This window comes from Eptatretus burgeri, chromosome 17 (assembly GCF_056783735.1).
Source record: "Eptatretus burgeri isolate ZD-2024b chromosome 17, Ebu_testis_v1, whole genome shotgun sequence".
In the NCBI taxonomy this organism is placed as follows: Eukaryota; Metazoa; Chordata; class Myxini; order Myxiniformes; family Myxinidae; genus Eptatretus; species Eptatretus burgeri.
In genome coordinates, this window is record NC_140977.1 from 10,043,628 (window position 1) to 10,069,464 (window position 25,837).

A 25,837-nucleotide genomic window follows, 5' to 3' on the forward strand; every position below is an offset into this window, starting at 1 on the left:
CGCCCGATAATTAATCGAACCGTCGAGGTCGACGATAACACCGCTCGGTTATTCTGATAGTACGGAACGGGTCGCTTAAGTGGCCCGTGTCCGAAGTCGACCTGCGGCGAGGTGCGATCGCCCGGTCTACCCTCCGCGTGGGTACTTAGGTAGGTCGGGTCGGCGAGCAACCCTATCCCACGCGGGGGCTGATTGGCTCGATCGCGGTGAGACCGAAAGGTCCACCCGTGACTGGTTCCCGGCGTTAGTCCGAGAGGGTCACGACTGGATTGTCCGTCCGGTGGGCGACGTGCCGCGATTCGAGTTACGTGGCCGTCAGCACGCCGGCGGGCGCGAATCCGCAACAATATATATATATATATATATATATGTATATGTATATATATATATATATATATATATATGTATATGTATATATATATATATATATATATATGTATATGTATATATATATATATATATATATATATATATATATATATATATATATATATATATGTATATGTATATATATATATATATATATATATATATATATATATATATATATATATATATATATGTATGTATATATATGTATGTATATATATATATATATATATGTATATATATATATATGTATATATATGCATATGTATATATATATATATATATATATATATATATGTAAATGTATAGATATATATATATATATATATATATGTATATGTATATATGTATATATATATATATATATATATATATATATATATTTATATATATATGTATATATATATATATATATATATATATATATATATACACAGTATATATATATATATATATATATATTATATATATATATACAGTATATATATATATTATATATATATATATACATTACATTATATATATATATACAGTATACATTATATATATACATTAAATATATATATATATATATATATATATATATATATATATATATACTCTTATATCGTAATAATATATAGTTATATGTAAAGTTATACAACAACCGGGCGTAGTGGCGTGCGCCTGTAATCCGGCGACTCGGAGGCTTGGGTTGGAGGATCGCTTGAGGACGGGGGCTCTGCACTGGGCAGGGTGGAGAGCAGCCCGGAATCATGGCGAAACCCAAATCCTGATCCCTGTGTCATAAGAGGCGACCAGGGTTGCGTCAGGAAGGGCATCCGGCGTAAAACCTGTGCCAAATCAGTATGCGGATCATAACGGATGATCCGCTGTGGCGACCCCTAACGGGAGCAGCCGAAAGATGAACATGTAAAGTTATACAACAGCAACAGATATTTTTCAAGTGGTATCAAACTTCTTCCAGGAAAATCAACTTTCGTGGGACTTGCTGGTCAGGGTGTGTTCTGAAGGAGCTTCGGCCATGCTTTGTTTGCAATATGGTTTCATCACAAGAGTGAAAGAAAAAAGTCCATCTGCTATAGGTATGCACTGCATCCTTCATCGTGAAGCCTTCACATCCAGAACTCTACCTGCTGAAATGAGGGATGTCATGAAGCTGGCTATCAAGGTAGTCAACTTCATCAAAGCTGGAGCCTTAAACAGTCGTCTCTTCAAACAGCTGTGTGGATATGGATTCTGAACATCAAGCCTTGCTTTTCCACACAAACGTACGATGGCTTTTGAAGGGAAACATGTTTGAACGGCTTTATGAGCTACAACAAGAAGTGGCAACATTTCTATCTTCGCAGCAGAACGCAGATCTCCATGACAAGTTCCAGTCTGAAGGATTTTTGCTATCTCTAGCTTACCTGGTGGACACCTTTGAAGTGCTGAATGCCATCAACCTCAAACTCCAAGGGAAAAAAACATCAACATAATCATGCACCATGACGTCATTTGAGCCTTCATGGCCAAACTCAACCTCTGGAAATATCAAATTCAGGATGGAAACACAGCCAGTTTTGCTAACTTGGATTCTGCTCTTATTCACAGTCACCTTGATTCTGAGTTAAAGAAACAAATAATTACTCATTTGACTCATCAAATTGAAAGCAGAATTAATCAAAATGAAAACAGAAAGCAGAAACTTTCCGGATATAGATGAGAAGCGCGAAGCCTGGAAAGTCATTCGGAACCCATTTCAATGTGAAGTAGCTGATATTTCAGACAACGTGCAAGAGGAGTTGCTTGAGTTAAAGTTCAACTCCTCGGCTGAAAAAGACTTCAAAAAACTGGATCTAGACACGTTCTGAGTCACGTACCTTCCTGCTTACCCTTTGACCTCACATCAAACTCTTCGGATTCTGACAACGTTTGGATCAACCTATCTTTGTGAAGCTGCATTTTCCACGCTCGTTGCTGTCAAGACCAAGTACAGAAACAAGCAGAACGTTGAAGGGGACTTGCGTTGTGCTCTCTCTGACATTCGACCACGTATTCAAGATCTGGTAGCTAAAAAGCAATGTCAAGTATCTCATTAAGTGTCATCTCATTAAATATGCTGTGTATATGAGTGTTGCTTAAACAGAATTCTTTGTTCAATAAAAAGACTAAAAACTTTTAATTTTCCTTTTAATTCAGGAGGGATTTTTAATCATTTGGTTGAAGATGTGAGGGTGGGGGGGGGGGGTTGGAGGCAAGGACCAACTACAAGAGTGGATGTGGTGGTAAAAAGTTTAGGAACCACTGACTTAAATTTTTTCTTGAATGGAAATGTTTATATAATGTCTTCCGATTCTGGGTTTGGTTGACTTCCAAACCCAGAACTTCCGGTTCTGGGTTTGGAGTGACGGCAGTGTCTCTCAGGGCTCTCTGCTGACTTTCTCAAAGTTAAGTTTCCGGTCGATTTTTGTCACGTTTATCTGTTTATTTTGTCACCTACATGTTTCTGTGTGTTCCTAGTTCGGTTTTGTTTCAAAAATCGTGCTATTTTGTGAGTTTTCGTCGACCTTGGCTTTCCGGGTTCCTTGAGGTCTCCCCATTCCTTCCCCTCTATGTGTATGATCGTTTTTATTTGCATTCTCTCCCTATTAGATTCAATTCCTATTTTCCCCACTTTCCCAACGTACCCCATCCGTCCCAACTAAACACTCTGTTTCTTGTCCTAAATCCAAAACAAACAAACAAACTACCTTTCTACCTGCGTACCCACGAGTCCCGATCCTCCTTCTTCCTCCTTATGCCGGCACACCATCTCTATTCTAATTGAGCTGACCCACTCTCACCATTACCTTCACAATTTCTTCCGACAACCTTCCATTCCTGAATCTCACCTTTTCTTCAAAAATACACCAAAAATTAATAATCTTCCTTGTATCCTTTCGATTTATACACCTCCTGTAACCATGTGTCTCGCTCCACCCTCCTCCTGATACTTTTCATCGATCCAGCAGCTTCACTCTGCGTTTCCAGTTCCAAATTCACCACACACCTCCACGATTTTTTCTACATTTCCATTGCCTAATCTGATGAAAACTCTCTCAAACAATAATAATAATAATAATAAAACGATCTCTTATAATGCTTCATCTTCCTCTTTCACACGTGTGGTTCTCATTACTGTATCATAATGCACTACTCTTCTTCAATTTCAACAGACTGCTCTCAATTCGACCTCTCCTTCATACCTTGCCTAAAAAATCCAACTGTTTCTGCGTTTCTTCTCTCCATTCTCTTAATTCGCCTTCATTGCATCCATCAAGAAATGTCTTTAATTGCATCTCTGACCTAAAAAAAGTTTTAAAACCCCAGTTTTCTAGGAGTGTTCACTTTCCACCAACCATTCCTTTTTTTCCAACTTCAGTGCCAACTCACCCCTCTCACCCCTCCATCTCAAAGCAACCATCACACTCTTCTCCCTCCAAGCCTCCCTCTCACCTTTCTCAAAAACTACCCCCTCACCATTCTCCCACCATTCACCCCCCTCACTCACCCTTCTCAAAGTTACCCCCCCTCACATCCACAAAGCTGCCTCAGTCCACTGCCCTCTCACCTCCATCTCATCAATCCACCTCCTCAAATCCTCAACTGCCTTCTGCCCCCTCTCTTGCCCCCCACTCCCCCAACACAACAGAGCCTTTTCTCCTCCTCATCCGGCCCCCTCCCCGAGCTATTCTGCAATCCCCCACACTCTTTCACCAACTCTCCTTACCTCCCCCTCCTCCCTTGTCCTACCCTCCCCCCCCCCTCCCCCTCCCCTCCCATCCCCTGCACTCAAAGCCTCCTCCTTCCATCTTCCTAAACAGTGTGGACCTCAAATATCAGGGGCCTTCGCTCAAACCTTACAGATCTTTCCATACAGGTTGCCACTGACAAACCAGACATAATCTGCCTCACAGAAACTTTCCTCCCTCAAGACATTTCTGACTCCCAAGTATCTCTCCCTGGTTACTCCCTCCTCAGGTATGACAGACCTGAGCCTCGTCCTGGTGGAGGAGTTGCTCTCTTCATCAAAGACTCCATTCCTCACTCTCCATGCACTGCCCTCACTCCCCCACACCCCCAGAAATACCTCTGGTTACGGCTTCCCTCCACTCCCACCTCATGTTTATATGTGTACTGTACTGTACACCGAACAGTGACGACTCCATTTACACCTCACTATCCGAAAACATGGATCAACTTCTATCTTCTCATACAAACTCTCTCTTCCTCATGTGTGGTGACTTCAGTTGTCATTATGCCAGTTGGCTACATGTGGTACCTCTCTCACCTGTCGTGAAACTGCAGCAAAAGCTTTCTGCGACCTATTGGGACTGACTCAATCGGTCAATTTCCCGATCTGGATCTCAACCACTGGTACTCCATCTCTTCTGGATCTGATTTTGACAAATTTCCCCGAAAATATCTGCTGTTCTTCTGACCACGTGCTTGTCAAAGTGGATATCTCTCTGGCTGTTATCAGAGAACCAGCGCAGCGCCGTCGAGTCTGGCATTTCACTCAAGCCGACTGGCAGGGTCTCCAGGCAGCCATCAAACTTCTAGACTGGTCTCCCATCTCGACTTTCTGCAACATCAACTCATCCTGGGAATTCTTTCAAAGAAACTTTCTCTCTCTCATGCACAGATTTATCCTCTCTCATCTTCAGTTGTCCTACCCTTCCTCCCACCCTTGGTTAACTGAAACTTGTGGCGAGGGAGTTGTCCTGAAACAACTTGCCTTTGCCTCATGGAAAGCAAACCCAGCTGAGGGTAATCTCAGTTCCTTCCATAAAGCTCGGAACAAGTGTGTATCTACAATCAGGAGAGCCAGCAAACATCTTTCTAAGCTCAAGTCTGAACTCTCAAACCTGCCTCCCTCCTCCAAATCCTGGTCGCGTAGAATCAAATCTGTTTCTGGTGTATGTTCTTCCTCCATTCTCTCCCTCACCTCAAATGGCTGCACTGCTGACACCACACGTGAAAAGCCTGAATGCCTAAACTCGGTGTTTGCATCGAAATCTTGTGTCCAAAACCCATCGCCTTCTGTACCCACCTTACCCAGTCGCACTCGACTGTCCCTGGACTCTGTGTCCTTTTCTCCTGACAAGGTGGAGAACTTGCTGTCAAACCACGACTCAGATTCTGCAACCGGTCCAGACGGCATCAGCCCACGTGTCCTAAAAACCTGCTCCTCTGCTCTTGCTCACGCTCTCTCTGTTCTATTCACCCTCTCATTTACTCAAGGTCATCTGCCATATACTTGGAAATCAGCAAACATTACCGCCCTGCATAAAAAGGTGCAAAAACAGATCCCTGCAACTACCGACCAATCAGCCTTCTCCCAATCATCAGCAAGGTTATGGAATCCATCATCGCTTCAGACATTAAAATCCTTCCTCTTCTCCAATGGCCTGATTTCCGATCATCAATTTGGTTTCAGACCAGGTTACTACCCTGGATATGCTGTTTCTGCTCTCCCAAAAATGGATGGAGGTCCTCAATGCTCAACATGAAATCAGAGCCATATCCCGAGACATATCGCGCGCTTTTGAGACGGTCTGGCACCCTGCCCTGCTCACCAAACTCTCCTCCTGTGGTATTTAAGGCCATCTCCACTCATGGCTCACAGACTTCCTCTCCTGTCGCAGTCACTGTGTGGCCCTAAATGGAGTTCTTTCATCCCCTCTTCTTGTCCAGACTGGAGTTCCTCGAGGTAGCGTTCTGGACCTTGTACTTTTATAATTTTCATCAATGATATCTCCAACTCTCTGTAAAATCCTCTTATCTCTTTGCTGATGACTCCACCCTCTGCTGTACCATCTGTCATCCCTCAGACCGGCAAGCAGCAGCTTCTTCGCTCACTGCAGATCTGGATAAAATCACAAACTGGTCCAACACACGTGGAACATGTCTTTCAATCCGGACAAATCTCTCACTCTCACTATGTCTCTCCGAAATGTCTCTATGTCGTTTGGAACCCCCCCCCCCCCCAATCCACTTTCTCAACAATCCTCTGGAAGAAGTCCTTTCTTTCAAGCTTCTGGGTCTCACTATCTGCCATGATCTTTCCTGGGAAAGCCACATTTCCAACTTGGCCTCCATAGCCAGTCGCCAACTGGGAATCCTCCGTCGTGAAGTCCTTCCTCGGCCCACCTGAGCTCCTGACCACATACAAAGCTTTCGTTCACCGCCTGATGGAGTACTGCTCTCCACTCTGGGCTGGTGCTCCTGCCTCCCATCTTTCTCGGCTTCACGCTGTGGAAACCAAGGCATTTTGGATCATTGGTATCTCCTGCGATGAGGCTGAGTCTTTGGGCCTCTTACTTTCTCACCGCAGACAGGTCGGTGGTCTTTCTGTCTTCCACTGTCTCCTCTCCGGTCTCCCCCCCCTGCTGTGTCTGCGATTTGTCCCCACCATATTTCCGCAGGGCGCTCAAGGTCCGCCAACAACCCCCTTCTGGTAAAACTACCAAAATCACGAATCACTGCTCACCTTCACTCTTCCATTCCTCTTTTTTCCCGCCTTTGGAATCAACTCCCACACACTCTTCAATCCCCTTCTTCTCTCCAGGCCTTCAAAACAGCTGTTCACCACCACCTCTTATTTAGGGAACCACCCCCATCCACCACCACCCCCATCCAAAACCATGATCTTTTCTACCCCCGTTAATCCACCCCAAACCCACCTCCTTCAAATTCCCTGCTTTCTTCTTGAAAGTCCCTGTAATGTCCATCTTGTATACCCCGTGTTCTCCGCCCCATCCCTATTCCTTCCACAGTCTCTGTTCCCCACTGTTTTGTCCTTCCCACTCCCGCCCTTCTTGTCTCATGCCCCCCTTGCTGTGCATTGTGTGTTCGCTCTCATACGAGCTTCGACAAGGTATACAAAAAAAAAATGTGTGTCGAAGTATAATGCAAGATATGGTGAAACCTGTCGCAAATGACAATCTCTTGAAATACAATTTTACCTCCACCACCAAAGCTGTATGGAAGTTAACGTGTTCACTGCTGTTTGTCTGTTTGTGAGCAGAAGGTTGGGTGGGTGAAAATAGTAAGCCGATTTGATTTTGGTTCAGGTCCGGATCCAGATCCGGCTTATCAGTGGCATGGAAAATGTAAAGTGTTCAGCCTGATGGAGCATGCGCTCTACCGAGTGTCGTCTTCGCTACCTCCGCCACCGAAGTTGAAGGAGGTGATGATTTCACCCCTTTCTGTCTGTTTGTGCATTGGATACCTCAAAAAGTTACGGACAGATTCGGACAAAACTTGGAGGATAGGTTGGGTGTGTGACAAGGAAGAATTGATTAAATTTTGGTGAAGATCCAGATCCGGATCTAGATGTGAGTTTTAATTTTTAAAGTGATTCTTCACCATTGAGAGATAGGGTCAAAAACTATATATATATATATATATATATATATATATATATATATATATATATATATATATATATATATATATATATATATATATATATATATATATATATATATATATAGCACGATATCTCAAAAATGTATTGATTGGGCCCGATATGTTCTCGTCGATCAGGCATTGCATGGCAGAGGTTTGCACTCTACCAAGTCCCCTTCTAGTTTTGTGGTGTATTCTTATGATCATGACTCTTTCCCTCCTTTTGCTGCTTCGTATCTCTTATTCCTTGTCGTGAGGGTGTAAGGGAGAGTCGTTCCCTTGACCGGTTTAATAATGCAATTAAAAACAAGCTCAAATGAGCTAAGATCCTCGTCCTCTTAATGATGACGTCATAAAAACGAATATGACGTCATTGTGATGTATCAGGTTTGCGATAAATTATTATCTGTGCAAATGCCCGGCTTGATTCCCACAAACAAAATTCAAACAGCTTGCCTAGTTTCGGAGATAATGGGATCGGCGATTTCCATTAGCGGCGATATTATGACGTCAACTTTTTTTTCTCGGAAGAATTTCCAAAATCGGAGATGGTTACTGCCTGCGCGTGGGCTTTCTGCATATACATGGCAAGTTTCACGAAGATCCGATGAAAACTCTGGGTTGTGAAACAAAAAATGTCAAAAAATAGGAATGACGTCATAAAAGTTGATATGACGTCATAGTGATGTATCATATGTGCGGTAATTCATCTCTGCTAATGCCCTGTTCGATTCCCGCAAACAGAATTCAAAAAGCTCGCCTAGTTTCGGAGATAATTTTTTCGGCGATTTCCATTAGCGGAGATATTTTGACGTCATAACTTTTTTTTCTGGGAGGAATTTTCAAAATCGGAGATGGTTACTGTCTGCGCAGGGTATTTTTACATATATATGCCAAGTTTCAGGAAGTTTCGATGAAAACTGTGGGCTGTGAAACAAAAAAGTCCACAAGAAGAATATGAAGAACAACAACGTGAGTAAGACAAAGAGATCCTCCAGGAGGATCTAAAAAAAAAATGAAACATTTGAATGAATTTTCAAACATAAACCGAGGTGTGAACCATTTAATCCAAGAAACAAGCATGTCGTCTCACGATTTTGGTTCAATTGATAAAATTATCTCAAATCCACTTATTCCAGCTATAACTGATAGCTTCAGACGGATTGATTTTCACCGAAGTTTTTTGGAGGTGATGAAACGCTCGAGATCAATGAATGAGTTGTGGAATGCCTTCTCCTAATCCTGTCGATCTTCATCTTCGTCCTCGGTTATCAGTTTAACCTTCCGAACTGCGACTTTCTCCATCTCCGTTCGTGCCTCCGTCATCTTCACATCCATCCCCCATGTTGGCACATTCCTTATTCTTCTTATTCTTCTTCCACACACAGTGTATGCACAGAATGCTGAAAGAAAACGAGCATTTTCGTGTTTAATTTGATTGACACAACAATGATGATTCTGCCACTTACACGTCGGTTTATTGTTTGGGATTGTTGCGATGTCCACTCACCTGCTGGAGATTGTTATGATCGCCACAGGTAATGCCGCCGTGGCGCACACGATGTATCGAGTTCTCATATCCATGCATCGGAACTTGTCAATAAAACTCCTTTCCTTCTGCTGTAGCATTTCCGTGTCCTGCTCCAAGTTTTCCACCTTTTCCATGAGATCCTCGTCCGCCTCTTCGTTTGCCTCCACCGGCTCGGTCTCGTCCTCCCCCTCTGGTACAGGAGCTGCATAAAGAGGGCTTGTTATATCAGGTTAGTGAATATCACCGAGTTATCAAGTTAAAGACTGCGAGGGGTGGAGGACGAGCCTCGGACTCAGAACTCCACCTCCTGCACCCTTGACTCTTGCTGTGATGTCACACTAATGGATCAATGCGTATTACATGAGCTGTTCTACAAGTCCTTGTGCAAGATACTCATGATAGTCCAAGAAAGACGAAGAACTTTTACTTTCTCAATCTACAAGTCAATATAACAGTGAGAATTCCAAGAGACCACCTGCGAAGCACTACAGGAGCTGGTTTGGCCTGTGCTTGACTCCAAACGGAGTGGAGACTGTCAGAACGGTGCTTCGCAGGTGGTCTCTCGGATGGACGTTAAGCCGGGTGATCCATCTGCGAGCATCAATTGTCGGACATGATATTGCAGGACACTTGACAGTGCAAGACTATCAGGAGAGCTACCTTTAAACACCCTTCCTAAACACCCTTCCTTTAACGTCCACCAAGACAGGATGATCTGCCAAACTCCGTTTCACTTGTCAAAACGTTATTTGAAGTTATGGTTGTTTGTAACGATTATATCTTTCTCAACTCGGTTGCGCTCAGGTGACATCATGTCCTTCAAACCGTCCAACAACAACAGCACCAGCAACAGAAATGGTGATGCATCACTTGCTTGAGCTGATGGCAAGATGGGTGATCAAGGTTGATGTTGAGAGCCGTTATGAGGTCGTTTAGGACCAAATGTGGGGTAATGATGCATTCGCAGGTTGGTTGGTCGGGGTTGTGATATTGGCCAACCAACATTCCATCTTTTGATATGGTGGCTGAATTCAAGTACCTTTTCACATCTTTCTTCTTGGTCAGCTCATTTGAAGGTCGGGCACCTTGTCTGGGATTGGCACACGTTCAGTGTAAATCTGTGCACTCGGACTGCAGAGCCAACCAGGCAAGAACAGTTTTTCAAAGGCAACTTGGTTTTACAGGTGAAGATGTCTTGAATGGAGGAATGACGAACGACTCTGTCTTCCGTTCACTCAACAAATAAACAAATTTGACAGTGGGGATTGTCACAATCCGAAGCATTCCGGCTGGCAAAATCCGAGGGTATATTAGCAGAGCCTGCAAGGTGGTGGTAACGACGCCTGGTAGGGACTGACTGAGGACAATAAGATGGCGACACGGGGACGAGCTGAGAATTATCCTTGGCATAGATTTTCAAAAGCTTGACCACATAGCTTACTATCGGTCAGTACGCAAACTTTGTGATGGGAGTGAATGATAAATGGTCCAAAGCGCTTCAGAACAATGGCGATGGAGAATGCTTCAACTTCACAGGGAAGCCAGGTGACTTGGCAGCCCCGCAATTTGATGCTGAAAATGCCCGCAAGCTGTTGGGTCCCCTTACGAGTGACATGCATGGTGGTGCATGCTCCATTTTTCTTTACACACCTGTCGGTGATGATCCACAATTGATCTTCACAGCGTGGAAGGACAATGATTCGGCTCAAAGAGAGGGCTTCGTTGAAGTTCGTTTTTACTCAGTGGTAGGTGTCTCGATGGAGATGTCCTGAAGGAACGAAGACGGGATATATTCGGAAAAAGTGTTCATGGGGCCGAACAATCTGAGGGTCATTAGTGGAGTTGGCAATGCGGTTTTTACCGGACATGCTTAATATCAGATCTAAGGGGGAAGGGGTGGCATATTTTGGTCAAAGGAGGATGAGCCCGAATGTCACAGCGAGGCTCAAAGGGCGTATGTGGAGTCAGACAGATGAATCATGGAGGTCCGGTTCGATGTATTCAGCAGGCCATGCAGTTGTGGTTTGGAGAGGGGCATGCAGCAGATGGGCACGGCGAATGGTATGTTGATTGAGGGGACCACCAGCCAAACCGAATTGGGAAAGAGACCCGTCTTCGAGTCTAATGTGATGTTTACCTGGATGAACCGAAATGTCATTCAGCTCCATGAAAGATGTTCCTGCCAGTACATCAACATCGAGGTTCTCAACGACGAGGCCTTTGAAAGTAAACAGCCGATCGTCAAGGGTCATGACAAAATCGACTTCGCCGAGTACTTTGAGGGGAGAGGAGCCATCAGTCTGGTGTGTTGATTGGGAACTCTTCTCCATGGGGAGCCCCAAGTGTATCTGTTTCTGGTGGCTCCATTATCAATTATGGCAGGATTATGTGGTGACTGTAAAATGAGTCCAAGTACAGTGACTGGTGCACCTGAATTTTATATGCAAGCATGGAGAGCTTGTCATGGTCACGGCTCTCCGGGACTGGGCTCTCTGGGTCCCGGCTCTCTGGGTCCCGGCTCCCCTGGTCATGGCTCCCCCGGTCATGGCTCCCCCAGTCGCGGCTCCCTCGATCACGGCTCTCTGTGACACGGCTCTCCGGGACTGGGCTCTCTGGGTCCTGGCTCTCTGGGTCCCGGCTCTCTGGGTCCCAGCTCTCCCAGTCACGGCTCTCCCAGTCACGGCTCCCCCGGTCATGGCTCCCCCAGTCGCGGCTCCCTCGATCAAGGCTCTCTGTGACACGGCTCTCCGGGTCACAGCTCTCTCGATCACGGCTCTGCGGGACATGGCTCTGCGGGACATGGCTCTCCGGGTCAGTCACGGCTCTCCTGGTCAGTCACGTCTCTCCTAGTCACGTCTCCCCCGGTCATGGCTCTTCCGATCCGTGGCTCTCCCAATCACGGTTTCTCCGGTTGCGTCTCCTCCGGTCACGGCTCTCCCTGTCCCTCATCATTGTCGGTGTTTTGATACATTTTAACCCTAAAGTTTGACAGATAACATGACAGATCGTTGTACACTGTAGTGCGTGTTCTCGACGTGCGCACGAGTAATTAACATAAATACCAATTACCGGGATATCCGAAGAAGGTTCCAATAATCAATACGAGCAGCACGACTGATACTCGCTGGGTTCGCATCCCGCTGCTCCTGTCGGGTCCGAGTTCTTCAGAGCACGAGTTCTCTCAAGGGTGTTCGTGCTAATTATGAAGGAAGGGAAGGGGGACAATGGGACTCCTGCGAGGTGTGTCAATATGCACATGATTGTGACGTCACAATCCGATAACAACACAATCCGATAACAACGCACTTCCAAAAGTGTATCAAATAAACAATGTATTTTATCTAAAATGGAATTAAATTGATTATCCTCGGAAACAGTGATTTACCCCCCCCCCCACCCCAACTCCCAATAAATTACAATTTCTCAGACTACAAGTTACCAACGTGTACATTGCGACGTGTACATTGCGACGTGTACATAGCGACGTGTACATAGCGGCGTATACATACTGATGTGTACATGCTGATGTGTACATACCGACGTGCACATAGCGATGTGTACATACCGACGTGCACATAGCGGTGTGCACATAGCGGCATGTACATACTGATGTGTACATACCGACGTGTACATGGCGATGTGTACATACCGACGTGTACATAGCGACGTGTACATTGCGATGTGTACATACCGACGTGTACATTGCGACGTGTACATAGCGACGTGTACATAGCGACGTGCACATAGCGGCGTATACATACTGATGTGTACATGCTGATGTGTACATACCGACGTGCACATAGCGATGTGTACATACCGACGTGCACATAGCGGTGTGCACATAGCGGCATTGTACATACTGATGTGTACATACCGACGTGTACATGGCGATGTGTACATACCGACGTGTACATAGCGACGTGTACATGGCGACGTGTACATAGCGACGTGTACATTGCGATGTGTACATACCGACGTGTACATTGCGACGTGTACATAGCGACGTGTACATAGCGACGTGCACATAGCGGCGTATACATACTGATGTGTACATGCTGATGTGTACATACCGACGTGCACATAGCGATGTGTACATACCGACGTGCACATAGCGGTGTGCACATAGCGGCATGTACATACTGATGTGTACATACCGACGTGTACATGGCGATGTGTACATACCGACGTGTACATAGTGACGTGTACATACTGAGGTGCACATAGTGACGTGTACATACCGACGTGTACATAGTGATGTGTACATACCGACGTGTACATACCGACGTGCACATAGCGGTGTGCACATAGCGGCATGTACATACTGATGTGTACATACCGACGTGTACATACCGACGTGTACATGGCGACGTGTACATACCGACGTGTGCATACCGACGTGTACATAGTGACGTGTACATACTGAGGTGCACATAGTGACGTGTACATACCGACGTGTACATAGTGACGTGTACATAGCGAGGTGTACATACCGACGAGTACATACCGACGTGTACATACCGATGTGCACATAGTGACGTGTACATAGTGATGTGTACATAGCGACTTTCACATAGCAACGTGTACATAGTGACGTGTACATAGCGACGTGTACATAGTGACGTGTACATACCGACGTGCACATAGTGACGTGTACATAGTGATGTGTACATACCGACGTGCACATATCGACGTGTACATAGCGTCGTGCACATAGCGACGTGTACATAGTGATGTGTACATAGCGTCGTGCACATAGCGACGTGTACATAGTGATGTGTACATACCGACGTGCACATACCGACGTGCACATATCGACGTGTACATAGCGTCGTGCACATAGTGACGTGTACATACCGACGTGTACATAGTGATGTGTACATACCGACGTGTACATACCGACGTGTACATACCGATGTGCACATAGTGACGTGTACATAGTGATGTGTACATAGCGACTTTCACATAGCAACGTGTACATAGTGACGTGTTCATAGCGACGTGTACATAGTGACGTGTACATACCGACGTGCACATAGTGACGTGTACATAGTGATGTGTACATACCGACGTGCACATATCGACGTGTACATAGCGTCGTGCACATAGCGACGTGTACATACTGAGGTGCACATAGTGACGTGTACATACCGACGTGTACAAAGTGATGTGTACATACCGACGTGTACATACTGACGTGTACATAGCGAGGTGTACATACTGAGGTGCACATAGTGACGTGTACATACCAACGTGTACATAGTGATGTGTACATACCGACGTGTACATAGTGACATGTACATAGCGAGGTGTACATACCGACGTGTACATACCGATGTGCACATAGTGACGTGTACATAGTGATGTGTACATAGCGACTTTCACATAGCGACGTGTACATAGTGACGTGTACATAGTGACGTGTACATACCGACGTGCACATAGTGACGTGTACATAGTGATGTGTACATACCGACGTGCACATATCGACGTGTACATAGCGTCGTGCACATAGCGACGTGTACATACCGACGTGTACATACCGACGTGCACATAGTGACGTGTACATAGTGATGTGTACATACCGACGTGCACATATCGACGTGTACATAGCGTCGTGCACATAGCGACGTGTACATACTGAGGTGCACATAGTGACGTGTACAAAGTGATGTGTACATACCGACGTGTACATACCGACGTGTACATAGTGACGTGTACATAGCGAGGTGTACATACTGAGGTGCACATAGTGACGTGTACATACCAACGTGTACATAGTGATGTGTACATACCGACGTGTACATACCGACGTGTACATAGTGACGTGTACATAGCGAGGTGTACATACCGACGTGTACATACCGATGTGCACATAGTGACGTGTACATAGTGATGTGTACATAGCGACTTTCACATAGCGACGTGTACATAGTGACGTGTACATAGTGACGTGTACATACCGACGTGCACATAGTGACGTGTACATAGTGATGTGTACATACCGATGTGCACATATCGACGTGTACATAGCGTCGTGCACATAGCGACGTGTACATGCTGACGTGTACATACCGACGTGCACATACCGACATATACATTGCGTCGGTATGTATGCTATGTATGCTATGTATGCTATGTGTGCTGTGTGCTCTATTCATTAATTACACTTCCCTTGTGTACAGAGAGTTAGGAGAATTATACGGACAGGAGATAGATAATTAATTAATCGACACATGTACGGTACACGGGATTTGAACCTGGGTTCCCCCTGATCATAACTCGGCTGGGATTCACATGAACAAGTAAACATGGCGGAACCTGTTTATAAACTGTTAACGATGTGAAACAGGACCAGCTAGTCCGAATGTCCAAGTTTGAAGGTCACACGGTACGAGGACAGCAACCGCGAGGTCTCGAGAACGATCATCGTCATTCAGGACGAGTCCAGGTTCAGTTTGGGGCGTGGTCTACGGAGAACCTCGAGGTTCGGTTTGGGGGCGTGGTCTACGGAGAACCTCGAGGTTTGGTTTGGGGGCGTGGTCTACGGAGAACCTCGAGGTTCGGTTTGGGGGCGTGGTCTACGCAGAACCTCGAGGTTCGGTTTGGGGGCGTGGTCTACGGAGAACCTCGAGGACGTGAACACGTCACTGTACTTGAAGAAGAGGAAGAATAAAAATCAGTGCGCGATCTTCATTGTTTTCTCAATTCACTGCACTCAGTGCTGTGGTTCCGGAATGAATTGTCCCAAAGTTTAGAACACCGTGCTGGGTGCGATGAACCGAGATCTCTCCGGTGAACAACACAAAGTGAACCCTCCGGGATCCACGAGTGTCTCCGATGGAAGAATCTCCCGCCGATAAGGAGTTCGGACCCGGTACGTGCTGTTCTTATTCCCGTGCGGGGTCCGTGCTGTGCACTATGTAAGTGAATAATTTCTGTGGAGAAACTCACGATGTCCGGCTCGGGGCCCCCTCGTACACGACCCGTGTCGATGTCCTGAGCCGGTGAAACGATTCCGTTCGTTGTAATCGGAGCTCGAACGGTGATTTTGATTCCTGAGAGCAGATTCGTTAACGGACGAGTCTGAGGAGTTGTAATCGGAGCTCGAGCGATGATTTCGATTCCTGAGAGCAGATTCGTTAACGGACGAGTCTGAGGAGTTGTAATCGGAGCTCGAGCGATGATTTCGATTCCTGAGAGCAGATTCGTTAAGGGACGAGTATGAGGAGTTTTTATCGGAGCTCGAGCGATGATTTTGATTCCTGAGAGCAGATTCGTTAACGGACGAGTCTGAGGAGTTGTAATCGGAGCTCGAGCGATGATTTTGATTCCTGAGAGCAGATTCGTTAACGGACGAGTATGAGGAGTTTTCATCGGAGCTCGAGCGATGATTTCGATTCCTGAGAGCAGATTCGTTAAGGGACGAGTCTGAGGAGAAATTCCATGGTCGGTTTCTCCTCAGCGACGGAAGAGATTTTCTGTTTGAGGAGGAACTCGAATTGTCCCTGAAGGAAGAGATCTTCCGTTCATTGAAACATTTCTTGTGATTTCAGTTCCGTGATGGTGATTTGTGTTCGTTGTTCCTTCACAAAGCCTTCAGGTCCGAGTGCATGGTCGACCTGAACTGAAGTTTTCATGAGGGATTTCAATCCATCTTGAAGGGGGGGGATACCTCATGATACAGTTTGTTAACTTCATCAGATGATGATGATGGCTTTGAACTTTGAACTTTAAAATTTTAAATGAACTTTCACGCTTTTATATCAAATGATATTCTGCAGTTCACCGTACAGGGAATGTCTCCGTCAGATTTCTTGATTGGCGGGGTCTGTGAGCGGATAGGTTGTTATGACGTAAAACGCCGTCGTATTTTACACCTGGTTAACGGAAGGTTAATTTAAAAAAAAATTTTTTTCAAAGTGCCAAGAATGCGGTTTGTGTTCTAGTGTTGTAATTAAATTGAAATAAAATAAAGATGTTAAAGGTCGTGTTAAACAAAAAAATTGGAAATTTATCACCGTTGATGCAGCGTCTTTTACGCCACCTTATCTAATACGTACATTAGTTCTTCGTGCCTGTTGTTTGTGTCCTTTGTGATGTCTTCAAAACGACAAGTTTCCTGTTTGGAATGATTTTCAAACTTGTTTCACTACCAGAGACAGAGTAATACTGGAAGGGCACTCTTCGACGTCGCCAGATATGCCTCCGCCCGCATTATTACATCATTATACATAGTCGTACCAAGTTTGAGTAAAATCCCTGAACCCAGATCAAACGATTAAATAATTCTGGCTGCCAGACCATGCATCCGATCAGGTTGGAATTTAAAACATATATTCCCAGTGACTACTGGATCAGAATTGTGACTTTTCACGTCGATTGATGAAGCGGTTCAAGAGAAATACTTTTTTCAAGATTTTGGTTCAATCCATGTGGGCGAAGTTTCCCCTCAACCTGTCAAGCCGTTCTGGAGAAGAAGATTTTCAAAGGTTTATTCTTCATAAAATCATAGCTGCCAAACCATTTGCCCGATGACCTCGTAGGTGGAGAACTTTTTGTTCCTCATAGATAGGCGATCATACCTGCAAAAAGTTTTGCCTCGATCCGTTCAGCCGTTTCAGTGAAGATTTTTGAAGGTTTTTGTTTAAAAAAAAAAAGGCTGCCAAACCCCTTGACTGATGATGTCATCAATTTCCCCAAAACAATAAAGCCTTAGATGACCCACAAAAATTTTCATACTGATCGGATAAACTGCTTGACGTATACAATTATGACGTCATAAGGAAGCCACCTGTGACATCTTCAAAAAAAATCGCACTTGTTTCCCATGGGGAGTACTTCACATGTGCCGAGTTTCAATTTTTTTCAATGGAGTGGCTTCAAAGATGCGAAAGTCGCTTCAAACAGACAAAGGGAACGAAGACAAAGAAACAGACAAACGGAACCAATTACTTAATCCCACTGTTCGCTTCACGCTCGCACGAGGAAAACATCAGTTTGAAATTGCACTAAGGCCTAAGTCACATTTGCCACGGCAGCCATGGGGTCTCCAAAATCTATGGCCACTAGCAATTATACGGCAGCCGCAGTATTTCCACGGTCACACAATGTAGCAGTCACATTTTTTATTTTTCGGGGAGCCGCACGGCGTATTTAGAAATTGTGGAGACTGAAAACGTGGTGGTGCCATACGGTCTTTGATTTGATGTCGCACGGTGACCTTAGGGCGTCCCTGCGGCGGCCATAAAATTTTCAAGGCAGACGCAAGGTAGCCACAAGGTGCCCGCTAGGCGACCGCAGGGGGGCCCTAAGGCGAACGTGCGGCCAGATGGACGGTAACGAGTGGGTATATATACCAGTTCTTTTTCTTACTGAAATAAAAATATACCAGTACGTGGTGCCCCCAGAATCCGAATTGAATTCGTTCCAGGAGGCTGTTCGGATTGCAAAAAGTTCGATTCCCAAACTATTTTCCCAATTAGAAATAATGGAGTGAATTAATCCGTTCCTGGACCCCAAGAAAACCCACTTTCAAGACGCTTTCAACTGAAATTACCCGTGTTTAAGGTAAAATAAGATGAGTAAATGACCTTCGGTGGCGGTGTAGTGGATGTAAACTGGTACAATCACCAATCCAATGGTTCACACAGGCTCGAGCTCCGGCCTGGGTTCCGATCGCTCGCGCACTCTGCGAGCGCTGCCCCCAGGGCAGCTCATCAAACATGATGCCCCCAGAACCACAATCACTTTCATCAAACGCATCGGGCTGAGGTAATCATGGATATTCCAAATTATAACCGGTTTTTCTGTGGAATTAAATCCTTGCCCGACAGTCCGTCACACCACGTGATCGGATTGCTTTTTTGTTATTAATTAAAACACAAGATGAGTATAAAAAAACAGCACAAATCAAGGTGAAAACACGAGGTAAAGTATCGATCGACACACGAGAGATGCTTTCACGAGGACTTCCACCGTCGAACTGAATGAACAAAGCGCAAAGATGCGCGTCGAACAGGTGGGGGAGACACGTGAACAAACATGAATGCTTCGTTGTGTTCGGTTTTTACCCCCCAGCCCGAATTGGCTAAGGGCCATTGTCGTCATAGGCGTTGTCCGGCGGGCGTCCGGGCGTCTGTCAACTTTTGGTTTCCGTCAATTTCGAGAACACCTTGTCTGATTAAATCCATTTTTGCAGGGTATGTTGAGGTTGAGTAGAGGAAGGTTCCTTTCGAAAATGGGAATGCTGCGATTTTCAATGTGGCCTCCATGGCAGCCATCTTGAAATTGGTTTCCGTCGATTTCGAGGAGAACGCCTTCTCCGATTAAATCCATTTTTGCAGGGTGTGTTGGGGTTGAGTAGAGGAAGGTTGCTTTCGAAAATGGGCGCGCTACAATTTTCAATGTGGCCTCCATGGCAGCCATCTTGAAATTTGTTTCCGTCGATTTCGAAGAGAATGCCTTGTCTGATTAAATCCATTTTTGCAGGGTATGTTGGGGTTGAGTAGAGGAAGGTTGCTTTCGAAAATGGGGGTGCTGCGATTTTCAATATGGCCACCATCTTGATATTGGTTTGCGTCAAGTGGCTGAGGGGTTACTTTGCGGTGCTATTTGTTTAAAATGTATTCGGTTTTTAGGGCAAAATTCATTTTTAATTGATAAAAGACTACAGCAGCTGCACGAATAACGCAAGCCCACCGTACGCCCTATGTACGGTCGACGTGGAACACAACTACATCACAACTACGGCATGTCGAATTGCTACGGCCAACGTAGAAATGAAAAAAGTTATAACTCCGCGTTATAATTCCACGGCGACCCCTACGGCCTGCAAAAGATAGCCAAACGGCGTAGGGCCACCCTGAGGCCACCGCAGAAAATCTGCGGCCGCCGCACGTTTCTGTCAATTCAGAGGGTGTACGGCCGCCGTATCCTCGCCATAGAACAAATGTGACTTAGGCCTAAACACGCAAATCATTAAAAAAAACCATTTTTCATATCAGAAACTGTTTCAAGTTCACCAATACCAGTGATGCTAATTTTCTTAATGGTGTGAAAAAAATTCTGGGGATCATTAAACAATTAATTTGCAATAAAACACCTGTTTTATTTCCTTTTCTGTTGAAGGAAACCGTCGAACGTCCCAGAGTACTTTGTTGCCTTTTCCGATCCTTTTCTCCTTGTTCAACACGTTAATAGATTTTAAAAAAGATTGGATCAGGTCATAAGTTGTGATATATTAATCAATTATTTCCTGAAGTGCCTGGATGTTCTATTTTGTTGGCTCAGTATGAGCATTTTTTAGTTTTTTTCTACACATAGTCAAGTCTAATGAAAGAGATGGTTCAAGTAGATTGAACACATCAGGACAAAAGGAACAGCAGAGAAAATCTGGAACAGCAGATAAATATATTTGATGGAAAAAGGGAGGAAACACCAACAGCAGAGTTGAAGGCCAAGAATGACACAGACTTTGACAAACAATGGGTGTGTGGAGGAATGGCAGGCAGGAGAGAATGCATAGGATGGACAAGATGGATACAGAAGGGAACTCTGAGGAAGGAAAACTGGAAATTTGGAAGGAGGAAGGATTGAGGTGAGTTTTGGGGTTGGGGGGGGGGGTTAGGGGTTAACGAGATCAGAAAAGATCATGATTTTGGATTGGGGACGATGTCAGGTTGTGGTGAACAGCTGACTTGTAACGTACTTACAGTGATCATCAGATATCTACAGGCAATAACAATTTCCCATTATCCCCTTTGCATGCATACCCGCCCTTGTATTGGGTAGTCAATTTCGTCGGAATTTTTTTTTTTTTCAAAAAAGAATTTTTTTGAAATTTGTTCTACCCTTATTATCACTTTTTCCATCTATGTTTGTCTGTCTGTCCCTCTGTTCGGTCCAGTGCACCGTTAATACAATGGCGATTTCGATGAAACTTGGTTGGTAGGTTCATACCATGACCTAGTTGTGTGCAAATGAGAACCGTTGCTATGGACACCACCGTTGCCTAGCAACGGGACTTTGAATTTTTTGAAAAATTATTTTTACGAAAATCAAAAATCGGGCCACGAGCGACTGTGGGCAGTACATTCAGCCATTTTGTCAAAAATTTCCAGCCGGATCCTATGAAAACTGTCGGAAAAGATAGACTTTGAATGAACCCTGGTCGAAAACAATTAAAAAAAAAAAAGAAGTTCGTTATATCTTAGAGACTATGAGTCAGATATACATGAAACTGGTATGGTAGGTTCATGGTATGTCCTAGTTATGTGTGAGAGAACCGTTGCTATGTACCCCTACGTTGCCTAGCAACGGCCGACTACCCATGTCCGCCTACCGGCTTGTTCCTATAGCAGTCACTTACACTTTGCATCGGGTGCCCATCAAACATCTGAGACAAAGAAATGAGAGATATAGAGGTGAGGGAAAGAGAAGATGGGGATCACACGTTGCGTCAGCTAGGCTGAGTTGACACCCCCATAAGCTTTGGTTCAATGTCTCTCGTATAATAGTTCTGATCCTCCTCGCCTCAGCGCTGGCCTCGTTCAGCGCATCTCCGAGCCGCCGTATTCCACCGTGCACCCTGGAAAGAGTACGAGCACAGCGCTGCCCCCAGACTTTTATGCTTGGGTGCCAAGACACAAGCTTGGACAGAGCCAGAGACGCATGATGCTGACTGGACCCGAAAACTAAGACGAGGACAGAACGACTTGAAGGCAAAGACAAGGAATCTCTCGGGCAAGCCAAAAGATGAGCTGAAAACTTCTCTCTCAAGATTATCACTGAGACAACGATTCTCAATCTTATTCTCTTTTCTGAAGACGAGTGCCCCCACTTATGTTGTATCTCCTCCTCCGCACGGCCTCACAATGATGTCATTGGAGGAGTTGCAGGGGTCAGAGGTGCCCTTGTCTCACCCGATTGGTATGTCAGGACCCGGATCGCTGGTGGCATCTTGGGATTGGCCCTGTGGATTGAGGCAGGTCCTTTTTAGGGGGCAGATCCAGATGGTGAGCGCAAACCCATGAGACCTTACTGCCCTGTTAAATTGTACCATATTTGGTCCATATCGGTCAGGTAGTTTGTGAGGAAAAGACATTTTCGTCAAATGTTAATGGACGTACAGTACATACATATAACGGACGAACAGACGGACACCGGGACTCACTTTACGAACTTATTTCGGAGAATAACATATATATATATATATATATATATATATATATATATATATATATATATATATATATATATATATGTAGTTTATGTTAACACCACCAGCCTCCGGACGGTCGAGCGGTCTTTCCCTAATAGGAGGAGGTGGACACGTTGATCCTCGGAGATTATAATGCGTGTGGGAGGGGCAGAGCGTAATGGTGGAGGGACGAAGGAGCACAGTACGGGGGGGGGGAGTTGGTTATACTCAAACCCCATTACAGATACATGGATACAGCGTCTAAAAAGGAAAATATTTAATGAAAGAATCGATCCATATAAAGGACCGAGCAAGCTTAGTGTTGAAGTCCGATCATGGTTTTATATTGGCTTGTTTTTTACATCACCGCACTCACTTACACATAGGCATTGAGTGGTAGTCATCACCACGATTACTGTGTCATGTAATTTGTCGACATACCATCACCGATGGTATACGAGTTATCTTACAGTTGTTCATTATCTTTACTTTTGATAAATTGATTCATGAATTCCATCTTTGCTTGATCACTTTCCAACTCACCAATGAACCCCCACCTATGCCCTGAGGATTGTGTTTCCCTTTTGGTACAATCGCCGGCTTAGAGATTATTGCGCCCTCTCACACGTATGTGTCCAGGCCACGCGCGACTTTATCCTTCACCCCACAGTCATCATGAATGTTCGCATACGCGTAAGTCGTCACACGTCTAAGTCACTTTTTCTCGGTCCCGATGGTGATGACTTACGAGTAGTCTACTGTATATCCTTAAATAAAACAGCACGTTTTGTGAAACTAGTTGAATTTACAACTACAACACCTGGTTCAACAAACTATATACCTTTTCTTATTAAATTGAATTCTCCACTTAGTTTTGAATTTTATAAAGAAGGAAGTATGGTTAATATGAGAATAGAGAAATGGAGGTATAATATGTGTGATTTAGGATATAATTGGTCTTTTTCATTAAACCTAGAAGACCTACACGATTTTAATCTGTCTCGTAAAGAAGAATATTACCCTCTTGGTAAGAATCAGGAGATATGTGGAAGCACAATTAGCAAACAACAAATACACTATTTTGGGAATAGGAAATTCTCTGATGGTGAAGCAATAGTTTATATAACAAAGAAGGAAGGAAATTGGATAATTATACAAACTGATTTAACACCAGGAAGATGGGGTGGTATTACATGTCATCATATTAATCTATCATATATTTCTGATACATAAATGACAACAAGAAGGCTTCAAGAAAATTATAATTTTTGCATTCAAGGATACCTACAAGAAAAGGGTGTTAGATTTTACATTCCTTATGAATTGGAACATGGACACGGGCATTTTTCAATTAAGAACTGGCCTTATACTGATATAAAAAACCCACAAATAGAGATTTGATTAAAATATTAAATAAAAACGAACTTATAAAGGTGATGAAATATAAAACTCTTTTATAAATCATCAACAAATCTTATTGGTTTCCTATTATGAGAAAAATAATTATGGATGCAAGAGTATCACAGAATACAGACGAATATATGTATGATATTCTATGGGGTGAAAGTGGTTCAAGGATAGTAAGGGATGAGGAAGGAGTTGAAGAAACTGAGATGAGAGGGAGAAGGAGGAGAGAGAAGGAGGAGAGGGAGGAAAGAGAGAGAAGGAGGAGAGGGAGACGAGAGAGGAGGAGAGGGAAAGGGAGGAAAGAGACAGAAGAAATAAATATAAAAAATATGGAAACCAGTGAGATTATAAAAAAGATCGAAGTTATTACAGAAAATAAATCGATCTCAACGCACTGAGGAGGAAAACAAGGAATTGACAAGTCTATTAGAAATATATGCGTCAAGAGTATTAACATCGATTTCAGGAAGAAGATTTAAACGAGAAAGTGGATATAAAGAAGAGAAAGAAGGAAAAGATTACATTATTGATGATGTTTGTGTAATTGCCTTTGCTTAAGGTTTTACATTCTTTTTCTTAAATAAATGGAGGAGAGAGTAAAGACATTTCTAAGGATTCTTTATGTTTTAAAAATTAAGATTCAAATGTGCATGTTGGAAACTAAAAAGGTTTTTGCACTTTGGAGAAAATTTTCACATAAATAAATAAGTTATTGTCTCAAATGTAAAAAGAAAAGCAAGAGTAAAAATATCTCGTATGTTAAAAGTAAAAATAATAGGGTTATACAAAAAGGTACATGTTCGGTGTGTGGCTCAAAAAAAGAGTAAATTCATCACCAAACACAAACTAGGGGGAGATATACAAAAGTTATCAGGAAGTAAATTTACAACAACTGGAATACCAGGGGAATTACATCCACCAGGGTATTCTTTCTGTGGTCTAGGAACAAACTTGAATAAAAGATTAGATAAGGCTGACAATCCTAAACCGTGGAGCAAACCAATCAATAGGGTTGATTAAGTGTGCATGAGACACGATATTGATTATGGAAATAGCACGACATTTGAAGAAAAACACTAAGCGGATCGAGAAATGTTGTATAATTTATCTTTAATACAAAATCCAACCTTGAGAGAAAAAGTTGATAGGTTCATTGTGAAGAAGATGATCAGTGCTCAATTGAAACCTGGGCTTGGAAATTCAAAAAAACCTCAAGGCTCTCATGATGTCATTAAGATTGAAGAGCAATTAGCTGATGAATTACATAAACCAATAATCACAAAGTTTAATAGAAGGAAGATTTATTCCAAGGAAGTTGATTTATATCTGGTCCGCTGATTTGATTGAACTCAATATTGATAAGGGGTATAAGTATGCTTTAACCGTTATTGATTTGAGGAGTCGATATTCGTGGGTTGTCCCTTTGAAAAACAAAACAGGTAATACTCTTATGTTAGCATTTCAACAGATATTTAAGAAAAGCAAGAGAAAACCTAAAAAATTGTGGACTGATGAGGGTACAGAGTTCTACAACAAAACGTTTATGAATTTTCTTTAAAATAACACCATTACACTATACAGTACCTTTAATGAAGGAAAAGCGGTTGTTATTGAGCGTTTCAATCGCACTTTAAAAGAGAGACTATATAAAAAATTCACTCAACTCGGTTCTCAACAATGGTTATCTTTAATTCAGGACATTTTAGATAAGTACAACGATACGATTCATACCTCAACGAAGACTTAGCCATCAGAAACATTTACCAAATTAGAATATGAAAAAGAGATAAATGTCATAAAGCCTAAGTTCAAAGTTGGTGATATAGTAAGAATATACAGGTGGAAATCTCATTTTGAAAAAGGTTATATTAAGCGATGTACAAATGAACTTGTTT

The 25,837-nt window shown here is 43.7% G+C and overlaps 2 protein-coding genes across 3 annotated transcripts in view; one reads left to right on the top strand and one right to left on the bottom strand.

Moving 5' to 3' along the window:
• Positions 1 to 8,835: 8,835 nt before the first annotated feature.
• Positions 8,836 to 25,837, bottom strand: part of LOC147009276 (uncharacterized) — a 113,837-nt gene continuing 96,835 nt past the window's right edge. For both annotated transcript variants that reach the window (XM_085861998.1, XM_085861996.1), the window contains 3 exons: positions 12,407 to 12,533; positions 9,317 to 9,539; positions 8,836 to 9,209 (listed from right to left, as the gene is read on the bottom strand). The gene's annotated coding sequence lies outside the window, so the exon portion shown is untranslated. The remainder of the gene's footprint in view (positions 9,210 to 9,316; positions 9,540 to 12,406; positions 12,534 to 25,837) is intronic.
• The window catches only part of LOC147009277 (uncharacterized), a 47,650-nt gene continuing 37,797 nt past the window's right edge, over positions 15,985 to 25,837 (top strand). Inside the window, exon 1 of the mRNA XM_085862054.1 lies at positions 15,985 to 16,211. Within this exon, the coding sequence (XP_085718180.1) occupies positions 16,175 to 16,211 (37 nt within the window). The 5' untranslated portion in view covers positions 15,985 to 16,174. The remainder of the gene's footprint in view (positions 16,212 to 25,837) is intronic.